Genomic DNA, 15,109 nt, shown 5'->3' on the forward strand with positions numbered 1-15,109 from the left:
TCCATGTCTTCTTGTCTCCTCCCCTACAAGGGCCATACAGGGCCCGAATCCTGGGCTGCGTTCAATTGATGAAGTGAATAAACAAGTAAACAAGCTAGTGGGTGATATTAGCGTGAGGTGTATATCTTTTCAAACCCAAGTTCCATGCCCCTCACGGGAGCAGTTACGGGAGGTGAGCTCACTGGTCCTTCTGCCCCCTGCCTTCGGGATCGGCGTAGCCATCAGCTCCTTGGCACAGAGAACCATGGTGGAGCGGGGTGTGGAGCTCGGGCCTGCTGGCCCCAAGCTCAGTGCTGTTCTGCCCTTGGCCTCCTTCTGTGCCCGGCTTTGATACCAACAAGCCCACACGTTCTTGCTTTCCCCCTGTGATGGTGAATTTCATGCATCACCTTGGCTAGGCAGAGGTGCCCAGTGGTTTGGTCAAACACTAGTGTGGATGTTGCTGTGAAGGTATTTACATGTCGGCTTTAAGTAAGTGATTAACATTTGCAATGGTTGACTTTAAAGCAGATCACCCTTCACAGTGTGGGTGGGCCTGATCTAATCAGTTGAAGGGCTTTAACAGCAAAACTGGAGGTTTCCCAGGAAGAAGGATTCTGGCTTCAGACTATAAATAGATGTCCTTTCGGAAGCCCCCACTGCCTGACCTACTGGTTCCAGAAACAAGACTGCTGGAGTTTCCAGCCTGTCACCTGCCCTACGGATTTTGGACTTGCCAACCCCCCACAATCACGTAAGCCAATTCCAGTTCTCTCTTTCTGTGAGTATATATACGTGTATACGTTTATATGCATAACCAAAAAAAAAAAGAACCAAACCCGTTGCCATTGAGTCAATTCCGACTCATAGCGACCCTATAGGACAGTAGAATTGGCCCAAAAGGTTTCCAAGGAGTGGCTGGTGGATTTGAACTGCCGACCTTCTGGTTAGCAGCCGAGGTCTCAACCACTGCACCACCAGGGCTCCATATGCATATATATAAACATATACTAAAAAACATATATGTATGTATATATACACAGAAAGATTTATTTAAATAAATATATATATATATATATATATGCGGGAAACCCTGGTGGCGTAGTGGTTAAGTGCTACAGCTACTAACCAAAAGTCGGCCATTCAAATCCACCAGGCGCTCCTTGGAAACCCTATGCAGACAGTTCTACTCTGTACTATAGGGCGCTGTGAGTCAGAATCGACTCGACGGCAACGGGTTCTTTGGTGTTTTTATCTATATATGTGTATATACCAAAAAACAGTTGCTTTTGAGTCTATTCAGACCCCATGTGCGTTAGAGCAGAACTGTGCTCCCTAGGGTTTGCAGTGGCTGATTTTTTGGAAGCAAATTGCCAGGCCTTTCTTCCGAGGCACCTGTGGGTGGATACAAACCTCCAACCTTCCAGCTAGCCCCTGAGCACATTAAGTGTTTGTACCACCAGGGGCATAGTTACATACACGTATTTCTTCCTGGTTCTTGTTCCCTAGAGAACGCTGACTAGCACACCCCCTCTTTGCCAGTAGGGGGCTGGCCTGAATGAGAAATGGAGAGAGCCTCTGCCAGCCCAGCCCGCACCCCAGCGCCTGCTGCCAGCTCCTCCTGGCACCTCTGTCTTCGAGCTTCTCTGCTTTGCCAGGAGCCCATCCGCATCTTTGGTTTTAAAAAAGAAAAGTTATTTCTGGCTTTCATCCCCATTGGTAACTCATTTCCGCCTGTGGTTCCAGCCCTCAGTTTGGCTCAGCAGCCGGGTGCAGCCGGGGTGGTGTCTGATGTCAGACCCGCCTCGGTCACCGGGAGCCCGCGGGCAGGAGACAGGAGTGCAGGGCGGGTGGCTTGACTCAGGGTTGTCGTTGCTGTTGTTGTTGCTATTGTTGTTGTGTGGCTCAAAGCCAATTCCAACTCATAGCAATCCCGTGTGACAGGACAGAACTACCCTATAGGGTTTTCTAGGCTGTAATCTTTATTGGAACAGATTGCCAGGTCTCTCTTCTGTGGAGCCACTGGGCGGGATTGAACTGCCGACCTTTCAGTTAGCAGGCGAGTGCTTACTCTTTGCACCACCAGGCCTCCTAGGCTCACAGAAAGCCCTCAGTAAATGATGACCACAATGGTGAGGGAGTGAGAACCCCACCCTGTGTGGCCACTTCTGTGATTTTGCCTCCTTCAGGCAAGGAGCCAGGGATTAGAGGCAAGGGAGGGTCCTGAAGTCCAAGGAAGTGAAGGAGGGGAAAGAGGATCAAGAAAAATAGCTCCCATGGTTCAAGAGTCCGAAGCAGCCTCACTCAGTATTGTCTCTAGGTCTCTAGGCATCTGTTGCTGGGTGGGTCTTAAACATGGGTGAATAAAGAACCAGGCCTGGGTGTGGGAGAGCTGCTGGAGGGTGGCCTGCTCTCTCCAATTGCCAGAGAGACGGAAACTAAAATCCGGCTCCGTCCCCGAAGGAGTGTCTTGGGTGCCGCTGTGGCTGCTGAGCACCAGCAGCTCCGGTTTGAAAAGTAGCCTTCCTTGCTGCAGGCTGTGATGACCTCCCAAGGACAACTCTGGTGGGCGCGTCCCCATGTTCACCCTCCTCAACCTCTGTGTGTGGTATTTCTCTTGTCCCACCCTGTCCCCATCGCGCCTTGAAAACGTAGGCTTATGTCTGGTGGGCTTCCTTCCCTGCGTCCCTGGGGTGCCCATCCCTACCCCATGGACATCATCAGGTATGGGTCTGGACCCTCTTCTTGCCCCTCTCTGTGCTCGACAGCCAGGTGGAGTCACCTCCCAGGGACACTGCATTTCTCTGTCCCCAGCACTGGCCTTTCCCTGGGCCCTAAGTCCGTCTCAGATGCCCAGGAGACCTCCAGCACTGCACGCTCCGTTAGGGCCATAGCCGAATTCATGAGCCGTTGTTGTTGTCTGCCGTCCAGTCAATTCCGACTCACAGCGACCCCTACATGTGCAGAGTAGAACTGCTCTGTAGGATTTTCAAGGCTGTGACCTTACAAAAGCAGATTGCCAGGCCTTTCTTCTGAGGCACCTCTAGACGGGTTTGAACCGCCAACTTTTGGCTAGTACTCAAGTGTTTAACCATTTGCACAACCAAGTGAGCCTTCCCTTAGCTGCTTTTTAAGGAGACCTGGTGGCGCAAAGGTTAAGCATTTGGCTGCTAACTGAAAGGTTATTGCTTCGAACCCACCCAGCAATTCCGTGGGAGAATGGGCTGGTGACCTGCTCCCATAAAGATTACAGCCTAGGAAACCCTGTGGGGCAGTTCTACCCTGTCACACGGGAACCGATTCAACGGCACCTAACTACAACTGCTTTTTGCCTCGGCGTCTGCGTCTTTGAAATGGAATCACAACCTTACTCGCCATGAGGTGAGGTAAATAGAATTCTGTGGCCGCAGAGTGAGAACTCGATAAATCCTTAGCTCGCGTGGCCACCATCCCCACCACGGCCCCATGCCTGCTGTGACTTCCCACTCCTGTGGGGACTAAGTCAAATAGGGCCTTGGCCTCCAGGAAGGTTCCCCAGTACCCCCCGAAAAGACTTTCAACAGTAATAGCCATGGTTCAGCAAAGTCTTTCTGTGTGGCCCAGGAAACAGAGGCCTGGGCAGGTAAAATAACTGGCCCGAGACCATGGGGCCATTTTCGTGTATTTCCAAGACTTTGGCTGAACTAATTTATAATTGAAGGAGCCCTGGTGGCACAATGGTTAAACACTCGGCTACTAACATAAAGGTCAGAGGTTCAAACCTACCCTAGAGGCTTTGAAAGAAAGAAGACCTGGTGATCTGCTCCCGTAAGGATTACAGACAACCTTGGACGCCCTATGGGGCGGTTCTGCTCTGTCCTATAGTGTTGCTATGAGTTGGAATCTACTCAACAGCGCACAACAACAATTTATAATTTAGCTCTCCAGAGTCACCGTCTGAACTAAGGTGTTCAGGATACACACGAGTTCAAAATCTTTAGTATTTTAAAACTTTCCCCAATGGCCCGCTAAGGACCTATAACCAATATTCCTTTTACTCTCTTCTTCAGAATACGTGCCACCATCTTGCAATGTTTCCAAAGCGTCTGTGTGTATTGTCAATAAAAAAAAAAGTATATAGCATTTTGGGGGAAAATAAGAAAAAAAACTCAGCATGTTATTACACGTGATCCCTCACAGGGCTTGGAGTAGCAGTGCCCCTTCATTATGGCGGAGCCTGAGGTGGCCTGACCCCTGACCCAGAAGTATTTCTTCTTTGGCAGTTAATCTCCTGTCCAGGATCAAATCCTGGGTCTCACTGTTCTTTATCACAGAGAGAGGAGATGTCTGAACCCTCTTCATAACCACTGCCCTCCATCCTAGTAATTTTAACTGCTCTCTGACCCAAAGTAATCTAGAAATGTCCGCAGGTCGCTAGAAGAGTGGTTCTCATTGAGGGGTATACTGCCCCCTAGGGGGCGTTTGGAAATTGTAGAGACATTTCTTCATTATTGCAATAAACCAGTTGAACTAGTTGAACCAATTGCTTCGTAGGGTTTTCAATAGCTGATTTTTCAGAAGTTGCCAGGCCTTTCTTCTGAGGCACCTCTGGGGGGGCTCAAACCTCCAACCTTTCATTTGCCATTTGTACCTTCCAGGGGCTCTGGTGTGAGGGTACAGGGTACAGACATGGTCTAGTGTCTTCCTCTGTGCTCGGGGCAGAGGGCTGTAGACGAGAAAGACAAAGAGAGCCTCCTTGAGAACCAATAGTAGCCGACAGTCCCTGAGAGCTTACCTAGGCCAGGTGCTGGCAAGGGACTTATTTAGAAGTGTGATCACCACAATGTAAGGTAGATCCTGCTGTTGGCCCATGTTACAGATGAGGAAACAGGCTTGGAGAGATAATTTCCTGCCCACGGTCACATAGCAAGCAGATTTCAGCTCACCTGTCTGTCTCGACGCTGGACTGGCTGTCCTGCATCCTTTCTTGCCTCTCTGTGGACCACAGATGTCTCAGGAGCAAGGAGGCAATCCCCCTGGAGCACGACGTGTGAGTAGACAGACCGGAGCATTCCCAGGGGCTTGGCCCCACAGCCCACCTCCTCCCCACGGCTGTCACCCACCCACCTGTTGAATTATTTTCTGGCTTCTCAGAGCCTTTATACATTTCTTTGAGAAAATTCCTCGTCTTCTTCCCTTTTCCAGAAACACGGTCCTCCAGGATCAAAGAGCCATTGGACTCCCCAGGATGGCCCGTCCTGGGTTCCCCCCAAGCTCTGTGGGATCCTCTTCCAAGCTGCTCTGCTTTAAGGGCTATTTTAATTGCTGACAAACTGAAGCGTGTCATGCAATCTGTCGCTCCCTCTCTCCAGTCGCAAGAGGTGTATGAAAATGGAATTTCTAGGTTTGTTTTTTTTTTTTTCTTCCTTCAATTTAGTTTTTTTTAGGCCACACTCAGAGCAAAGCACTCCGGGACACTGGCTCCCAGCACTGCCTGTGGGGTTTTCCAGGCTCAGGGCCATGCCTTGGGGGGAGGCTAATCCCCAGGGATATTGGGGGGATGTGTCACATTGTAAAAGAGCCTACAGGGTCATTTTAGGAGACAGTGGTGGCTCAGTGGGAGAACTCTCACCCTCCATACAGGAGACCCGGGTTCGACTCCCGGCCAGTGCACTTCATGCAGTGCCGCCGCCAGCATGTCAATGGAGGCTTGCGTGTTGTTGTGATGTTCGGCACACTTCAGGGGAACATCCAGACTAAGAAGGACTAGGAAGAAAGTCCTGGCAATCTGCTTCTGAAATCAGCCAGTAAAACCCCTGTGGATCACAGCAGCCTGAGCTGCACCCTGTCATGGGGATGATGTAGAGTGAGGCAGTGTTTCCTTTTATGGTACACGGGGTCCCCACAAGTCAGGGCTGAGTCACTGGCTGCTGACAACACACAGGGCCATTCAGCCCAACACTTCCGTCTCTTAGTGGAGAAGGTAGAAGCCCAAAGAGGCACAGCAAGAAAGCCACTCGTCGAGTAACTGCCGAGGCCAGGACGAGAACCCAGGCTTCTTAGTTGGTAGGACAGAGCTGCACCCATGACTCCCATACTCCCCTTCTGTGCTGTGTCTGCAGCCTGGCATCGACAGGCCCGAGGAAAGGAAGCCACACCCTTCAATCATAGCAACATTGCAAGGACGTGTGATTCTTACCCGCCATTCACTGAGTCCATAGTTACTGAGTGCCTACCGCGTGCCAGGCTATGCTTAGGTGCTGGGGAGACAGCAGTGAGGGGCCACGCCTGCGGTCCTAAGGGAGCCTGGGAGAGCGTGTGCACCCCACATTAGGTGGTTGTGAGGGGCCACGCCTGCGGACCTGAGGGAGCCTGGGAGAGCGTGTGCACCCCACATTAGATGGTTGTGAGGGGCCACGCCTGCAGACCTGAGGGAGCCTGGGAGAGCGTGTGCACCCCACATTAGGTGGTTGTGAGGGGCCACGCCTGCGGACCTGAGGGAGCCTGGGAGAGTGAACACACCCCACGTTAGGTGGCTGTGGCAGTTAAATGAATGCATGCATGTATGGTACCTAGAGCAGGACCTGGTCCACAGTAAGCACTCACTTAGTGTCAACGATGATGATGGTGATGTTGTGGCTATTCGGGGATGTGGAGGCTCAGGTATTAGGGAGAGAAATGGGGAAGGGATGGAGAAGGAGCTGGGAGCAAGTCACAGAGGACCTCTCTGCCCTGCATGTCAGCTAAGGCGACGCTAGCTGCTGTAACAAGTATGTGAAAATTAAAAAAAAACAAGCCAAACCGATTGCCGTTGAGTTGATTCCAACTCATACTGACCCTATAGGACAGAGTAGAACTGCTCCATAGGGTGCTTAAGAAGTGCCTGGTAGATTCAAACTGCCAAACTTTTGGTTAGCAGCCGTAGCTCTTAACCACAGCACCACCAGGGTTTCCACATCCAAATGGCGCAGTGTGAGGCAATAGACCACCCCCTGTCTGTCAACGCACCATATTGTGCTGGCTTGTGTCTTGCTGTGACGCTGGAAGCTATGCCACCAGCTTTTCAAATCCCAGCAGGGTCACCCATGGTGGACAGGTTTCAGCAGAGCTTCCAGACTAGGACAGACTAGGAAGAAGGACCTGATGATCTACTTCCAAAAATTAGCCAATAAAAACCTTATGGAACACAACAGAACGTTGTCCAGTACAGTGCTAGGAGATGAGCCCCCTAGTTTGGAAGGCAGTCAAAATACACAGTGGCCTCAACAATGGACTCAAGCACACCATCGATCACAAAGATGGCACAGCACCAGGCAGCACTTCATTCCTTGTACGTGGGGTCGCCACGAGTTGGAGCCGACTCAGCAGCAACTAAGAACAATGCAATGAAAGTTTGTTTCTTGCTGTTGTGACAGCCCAATGCACAGAAACCAAGGCATCTCCCAACTTACGATTCCACAGTCCTCTAGGGCCTCAAAGTCCTGGGCTTTCAGCTGGCGCAAGCGGGAAGAGGGTATGGAAAACCACCCTCACTTCCTAGATGCCCAGGCTTGGAAGGGACCGCCTTTGCTTGAGCTCACATCCCATTGGTGAGAGTCAGTCACATGGCCATTGCTGGTGCAAGGGGAGCTGGGAAATGTAGTCCTGGGCCGGTGCTCTGCTCCCCACTACACAGAAAAGGGAGCATGGCCTTTCGCTGACCAGCTGGCTGCCTCTGCAGCAGGTACCCTGGGCATGAAAGGAGCCAAGAGACGTGGACCGTTCTCAGTATCCCCAGGTGTGTCCACTTTTCAGTTGCAAATGTGTGCTCCTGGGTTTGAGTAAATACGTGCACATCTCAGAATATGGGATGGAGAGATGGAGAACAGAGAGGGTTCCAAGAGTTTAAATTAGATTCCAGGCCAGTTTCCTGATCCCAATCACATAATTTCTCTACACTTTTTTGCAGGGTTGAGGAAGGAGATTGTGCAGAAGGTTGTACTCGGGGGTAAATTAAACGATAAACAAGGAGCCCCTGTTTTTCTTGTGCTTGCATGTGTTTGTTTGTTTTTCCCCTCCAGCCCTGATCTATCTGTTCAGTCCAATTCCATTCTCCATATCACTTTCCACGAAATTTGCGTCTAGATCTGCTGAGTCAGGGAAGCCAGAAGAAGACTTAATTAGGAATGCTAATCATATTCGTTTGGATTTTTCTTTTTAGGGAAAAGCAACTAAAATCAGGAAAATAACAATAACTGTCCTTTTTTTCCCCGAAGGCCATCATCTGCAGGTTCTCGGGTTTTACAGAAGGCGCAGCTGCTTTGCTGCAGAATGCTGCCCTACCAGGTGCCACATGCCACGTGGACTCCTGTTGTCACAGTCTGCGCTCAAGTGGTCTTTCTTCTTTGCAGAGTGCCGCCTCCTGCGTCCCCCGTGAGCCGAGGAAGGGGGCTCTGCCTCTGCTTTGATCGAAGGTCCTAACTCCCCAGGAGTCGGCCTTGGGCTCCAGGTGTATTCCCCAGATTTTGCAAAGCCAGGCCCCAGAAGGAGCCCTCCTCTTCCTCCCAGATCTTCCCCCGGGAGGGCGGCCTTGTGCTTTGCGAGTTAGATAATTTAGAGGCCTGGCCAGCCTCATGTGATTCGGGCCCATGACCTTTCTAAACCATCTTCATCTTCCCTCTCTGTACAGAAACCCGCGCAGACCGCAGCAAGAAACTCTTCAGGCACTACACCGTCGGCTCGTACGACAGCTTCGATGCTGCCAGGTAAGCATTTCTTCCTCTGCTGGGTCCCACCTGCACTAAGATGCTTGTACCTTCCATGGTCCATGGAAGCGCTGGACTGTTTTGCATGGAGCATTTAGACCCTTTGGTTCAGCTCCGTCTGTGTGCACCTGAGCATTCTGCACTAAGAGGATGGAAGCTATCTTCCCATGACCCTGTCTGGGACTGTCTCCATACGGCCTTAGGTGTGGGGTCGGGCAGAAGCGCACTTGTACAGGTGGCCCCAGGGAGAGCCCGTCTTTCCTAGAGGAGCAAGCATGGCCTTGTCTGAGGGAAAGCAGTAAGAACGTGAAAGGCGATAATTGAGCCCAGGAGCTGGAGGGAGGCAGCCTCAAGGCAGTGCATTCCCGTCCTGAGGGGCTATTTGGATGCTGGAGTCCTGGGTTTTCTCCCCATCTGCATTTTCCTTGCTCATTCCCAGGCTTCTGCTTTGTTGGAGTTTTTGTAAAGGAAGGCTCGTTCTATGACTTGACAGGCGGTGACACCAGCAGGCAGGATCTCCCCCGCCCGGCAGCTTTGCTTCCGGCTCCCACTCAAATGGGAAATGTTGGCTTCGTGCCTGTGCCCGTTATCAAAGGGCAGAGGGCGAGGCTAGACTGCGGGACACCAGCAGGGGTCCAGGCGTCTGCTCACTCCTGCAGCAGAGACTGCGGGACACCAGCAGGGGTCCAGTCCCTGCATCTTTTCCTTCCGGCAGAGGGGAGACCCGAGAAGGGCAAGGCAGGGGGAGGGGCCCTGCTGAGAGAGGGGGCCAGCCGGGCCAGGGGGCCAGGGGGCTGGGCCTTATTTCTGACTGATGGCTTCAGGAGCAGCAGGAAATGGGAAGCCATTCTCCCCTGGCCACAGTCCCCTGTCTCCAAGCACAAGGTTCCTCTGTCTCTTTGTTTCTGTCCCAGCCCTGGGTCTCCCAGCCCTAGTACCACCGCCACACTGGGGCTGGATGGGTGTTGAGAAAAGCCCTGTGTGTGGAAGCTGGGCCCCACCCAAGCCGAGGGGGCAGTGGGCTCCACAGGGGTCAGCATGACACAGGAAAGGGCAGGAGATGGAGGCTGGGTCCCTGACGGGGGCTGGGGACCCTGACGGGGTCTGGGGGCCCTGATGGGGCCCTGAGGCCTGCTCCCAGCTCTGCACTTTGCCATGCATGGGGCACTCTGAGAATGCCCTCAATCTGATCTCCCCCAGAGGAGGCCCAGGCTGGGGAAGGGCGTGGAAACCCTGCCCTAGGTCCCTGCTCCCCGGCCCAGCTGGCTCTGTGACACACATCTCAGACCTGTCGCCTTAGCTCTCAGCTGCTTGTGGAGGGACCAAGCCTGGAGTGTTTGTGTTTGTTTGTTGTTTTTATTGAGACAAGATTCACATACCATAAAATTTACTGTTTTAAAGTGAACAGCTCGGTGACCTTTGGGACATTGACAATGTCAGGCAGCCACCTCTCTTGAGCTCCAGAACATCTATATCCTCTCAAAGTGGCCTACGGCGGCCACTCCCCGCTTGCCCCCAAGCCCAGCCCTGGCGGCCACTCCCCACTTCCCCCCAAGCCCAGCCCTGGCGGCCACTCCCCGCTTCCCCCCAAGCCCAGCCCTGGCGGCCACTCCCCGCTTCCCCCCAAGCCCAGCCCTGGCGGCCACTCCCCGCTTCCCCCCAAGCCCAGCCCTGGCGGCCACTCCCCGCTTCCCCCCAAGCCCAGCCCTGGCGGCCACTCCCCGCTTCCCCCCAAGCCCAGCCCTGGCAGCCACTCACCTGCTGTCTGTCTGTTAGATTCCCTGTTCTGGACATTTTATATCAACGATCACACAATGTGGGACCTTTCGTGTCTGGCTTGTTTCGCTCAGCGTAGTCTACAAGGTTCACCCGTGTGGTAGCAGGTTTCTGAACTCTGTTTCTGTCTATGGCTGAACAAGGCTCTGTTGTCTGGAGGGACCGCAGGGTGGTATCTGTGCTCTGTTGATGGATACTTGGGTTGTGTCCACCTTCTGGCTGTTGTGAACAGTGCTGCAGCGAACACTGGTGTAGAGGTTTCTGTTTGAGTCCCTGCTTTCAAGTCTTGGGAGTACACCTTGGAGTGGAATTGCCTGTTGAACCTGGTGTTAGTACCTGTTCACCCACCCCTTTTCGTAAACGAGGTGGGTTAAAACAGGAAAGCCACGCCCAGCAGATGACCTGGGCCCACCTCCCCAGGGTCTTTAAAGACCCTCCAAGTTGTGCCCTTTTTTGACCTTGAAGCCAGGTTGTGATCCATGAGCGGCCCCGAGCACAGCTCAGAAAGGGGGCTCAGAGGCTGGGGACTTCTCAGGGAGGGGTGATGTGGAGAGCCCCGCCTGACCTGTGTCTTTATTAGTCTTTATTTGTCCTGCCATGTCTTGATTCGGGTCTGCTGTTTGTTCTGCAGCAGCATGCGGCTGCTTGTCAGAGTGTACCCTGGACCCGTTTTCCCATGTATTCTCATTCAGCATGCATGTTACACTTTACAAGGCAGGGTGGGTACATGCCAGTGGTCCATGGAGCCATTGCCATCCTCACATCCAGGGCTGTCCCTGCTGGGAGTGAGTGTTGAGCAAAAATTGTTCCCTGGCAGCCAGAAGGGCCTGGCAGCAGGCTGCCCATAGGCTGGGGCTTTTACAGAGCCACTGGCCCACAAGGCCCATCGTCACTGGGGCAGGGCACAGTGGACAGGCTCCCCTTGGCGTGTGCAGTAGGGTGTGTGCACCCATGCTAGGCATCTGAAATGGCTCGCTTTGCCATGGAGCGGTTGAAGGGACCAACGTGATTGAGCTGGGAAGAGAAGACTGTGGGGCCATGGGTGGTGCGAACAGTTAAGCACTCTACCACTAACCGAAAGGTTGGCAGTTGAGTCCAGCCAGAGACGCCTTGGAAGAAAGGCCTGGCAATTTGGTTCCAAAAGGTCGCAGCCTTGAAAATCTTAGGAAGCCGTCTACTCTGTAACCATAGGGTTGTCATGAGTCAGAATCAGCTCCATGGCAGCTGGTTTGGATTTTTTTTTTTTTTTTTTTTGGTGGGTCCACGTAGCAAAGGCTCTTTGCTGGGCTCTTGGCAGGGTCAGATCGCAGCAGGGACACAGACTGTGGCTCGGCCCATGGAAGACACTGGGAACTGTTGGAGCTGTTCAGTGGCGAGGGGGAGGAGGTACCCCAGAAGGTGATGAGCTCCCCACCATTTGGGGGAGTCAAGCAGAGCTGGGTCTTCTCTTGGCAGAGTGTCATAGAAGGTCAGACTGGTTGGCCTCCAGGACTTCCACCCACTCTCATTCCTGTGCCGTGAGCAAGCTCAGAAAGGGGGCTCAGAGGTCAGGGACTTCCGGCAGAGGCGTGACACAGGGGTCTGTGTCTTTATTTGTCCTGCCATGTCTCGATTTGTGTCCACGTGATCCTTGCTGCAGCATCAGTGACCAGAGAAGGCTACTGTTAATGCGTGTACTGAACACCTGCTCTGGGCCAGGCTCTGGGGCCTCAGGGAGGAGGAACATCTAGGCCACAGCCGGTCAGCTGGTAGCTTCCAAGCACAAGATAAGGAATTCTAGCTTTGACCACAGTCGAAGTCAGCTCTGGCCTTCCCAAGGCTAAGGAACCCAGACAAGCTGTGAGCCTCGTGCACTCAATGTTACAGTAAAAGAAATGAGTTGTGACAGGACTATTTATTAATCTCCTACTGTGTACCAGGCACCGGCATCAATTACAGCTCTGCAGAGCCTCAAGACAACTTGCAAAGCAGGAACTGTTTTCCACCTTATGAGGAGGACACTGAGGCAGAGAAAGGCCAGCCGCATCAGGGACCTGATCACAGCCACCAAGTGTGGCCCAGTCTACCAGACGACACAGTCCTTGCACTCAGCCCCTCTGTCCAGTTCAGGAGGCTCGAAGTCTGAATTCAGGGCACCAGATCTAAGAGCAGGCTTTCTCTCTGTCAGCTCTGGGGTCAGGTCCTTGTCTCTTTCAGCTTCTGTTCCTTGGTTCCTTGGAGATCTCATGTGGCGTGGCATCTATCTTCCCCCATCTCTGCCTGCCTCTCCGTGCCTAACCCGCTCTTTCTGTATCTCAAAGGCGATTGGCTTAAAATGCACCCTACACTGCTATAGCCTCATTGACGTAACAAAGAAGACTCGTTTCCCAGATGGGATTATATCCACGTGTATGTTGTTATTGTTGAGTGCCAGGGGAGTCACTTCTGACTCACAGAGACCCTGTAGGGGTTAGGATTTAAAACACATATTGGGGGTGGGGGGTGGCCAATTCAATCCATAACAGTAAACTATTAGGTTTGGGACCAGCAGAACTGGTCCTAACTGGTCTATGAACTCGGCAGGAAGATGGAGGGCTGGCAGTGAGGCAGCTGTGGATAGAGATGGGTCGCTCTTTGGTGCCACTGCAACCCTGGCAGCAAGCATCAGTGTGTGGCCCGTGAGTGGGTATTGCATGAGAGACTGGCCACTGGCCCCCTGGGACGGAGCTGGCAGAAAGCGTCCCAGGGCTGGGTGTCCTGCAGAGCAGGTAAGAAACACCCAGCAGTTGGTTAGCCACTTCAGACTTCCTGTGAGAAGGCGCTGCAGAGACCCATGTGTGGTGCCAGGCCAGCGGCCAGCTACCACAGCGAAAGCCTGGGGCTGCCCCTCCACAGATGCAAATGTGATTCAAGAAAATGCAAGGGGAGGGGAGACTCCATGGAGACATTTTCTGAATCAGTCAGGAGGTTTCTCCCCTGCCCACCTCCTCTTACGTCAGAAGTTCTGCTCAGAGACACAGAATGGATAAGACACGTGTTCTCTGTGAGTTGTGTTCAGTTGTTCCAGGTGATTCCTTCCGAAGGACTTGACCCCCACCCAGGGTTCGCTGGATGACGAAGTGCCCCCACACCCTGAATGTACATAATATTGTTGTGATTGTGTGCTGTCGAGTCGATTCTGACTCATAGCGACCCCATGTGACACTAGAACTGCCCCATAGGGTTTTCTAGGCTGTGATCTTTATGCGAGCAGATTGCCAGGTCTTTCTCTTACAGAGCTGCTAGTGGGTTTGAACTGCTGATCTTTCTGTTAGCAAAAAAAATTAGCAGCTGAACATTTAACCATCGTGCCACCAGAATTCCTTGTCCACGATATAGGGATACACAATGTTGGCACATTGGTCAAGATTAGACAGCGCAGATCCTGGGGGCCATTTCTACACAGGACTTTACCGAGGGTTCAAGGCCATTTTAGCACATTTCTCAACACAGTGGATGGGAATGTCCAGTTCCCATTCCTCTCAAAGCAGACCCGAGCCTCATCAGCATGGGACATCCAGGAGGAGTCAGTGTGAGAGGGGCCAGGGGGCCCTGAGGGTCTCACTCAGGGCTGAACAGACTTCGATCATTCATCCACCCTTTCACCCACTCACCAGCCCATTTATCCACACGTACATACATACTTACTTACACGTCACTACCCATATCCCTACCCTTTCACTCACTCATCAGTTCATGCAGACATCCATCCATCCATCCATCCATACATACATACATCTACCCACCCATCCATCCACCCCACTATCCACCCACCCCTCCATCCACCCTACTATCCACCCACCCCTCCATCCACCCTACTATCCACCCACCCCTCCATCCATCCTACTATCCACCCACCCTTCCATCCACCCTACTATCCACCCACCCCTCCATCCACCCTACTATCCGCCCACCCCTCCATCCACCCTACTATCTGCCCACCCCTCCATCCATCCTACTATCCGCCCACCCCTCCATCCACCCTACTATCCACCCACCCTTCCATCCACCCTAATATCCGCCCACCCCTCCATCCACCCTACTATCCGCCCACCCCTCCATCCACCCTACTATCCGCCCACCCCTCCATCCACCCTACTATCCGCCCACCCCTCCATCCACCCTACTATCCGCCCACCCTTCCATCCACCCTACTATCCACCCACCCCTCCATCCACCCTACTATCCACCCACCCCTCCACCCACCCTACTATCCACCCACCCCTCCATCTAACCAACTGCTCCGCTGTCCACCCATCCATCTAACCAACTGCTCCGCTGTCCACCCATTCATCTCTTCACCCATACTTAGCTGTTGTTATTGTTATTTACCCTCAAGTCAGTTCTGACTCATAGTGATCCTATGTACAACAGAAGGAAACATCGCCTGATCCTGCGCCGTCCTCATGATCGCTGTTAGGCTTGAGCCCATTGTTGCAGCCACTGTGTCAGTCCATCTTGTTGAGGGTCTTCCTCTTTTTTGCTGACCCTCTGATTTACCAAGCATGACGTCTTTCTCCTGGGACTGGTCACTCCTGATAACATGTGCAAAGTATGTGGGATGATGTCTTGCCACCCTGGTTTGTAAGGAGCATTCTGGCAGTACTTCTTCC

General features: G+C 52.8%; 1 protein-coding gene across 2 annotated transcripts in view; it reads left to right on the forward strand.

Moving 5' to 3' along the window:
• SHANK2 (SH3 and multiple ankyrin repeat domains 2) overlaps positions 1-15,109 on the forward strand; it is a 571,155-nt gene that overhangs the window by 327,750 nt on the left and 228,296 nt on the right. For both annotated transcript variants that reach the window (XM_064287611.1, XM_003422618.4), the window contains one exon: positions 8,627-8,702. In XM_064287611.1, the coding sequence (XP_064143681.1) occupies positions 8,627-8,702 (76 nt within the window). The remainder of the gene's footprint in view (positions 1-8,626; positions 8,703-15,109) is intronic.

The sequence above is a fragment of the Loxodonta africana genome, chromosome 7 (genome assembly GCF_030014295.1).
Source record: "Loxodonta africana isolate mLoxAfr1 chromosome 7, mLoxAfr1.hap2, whole genome shotgun sequence".
Lineage (NCBI taxonomy): Eukaryota > Metazoa > Chordata > Mammalia > Proboscidea > Elephantidae > Loxodonta > Loxodonta africana.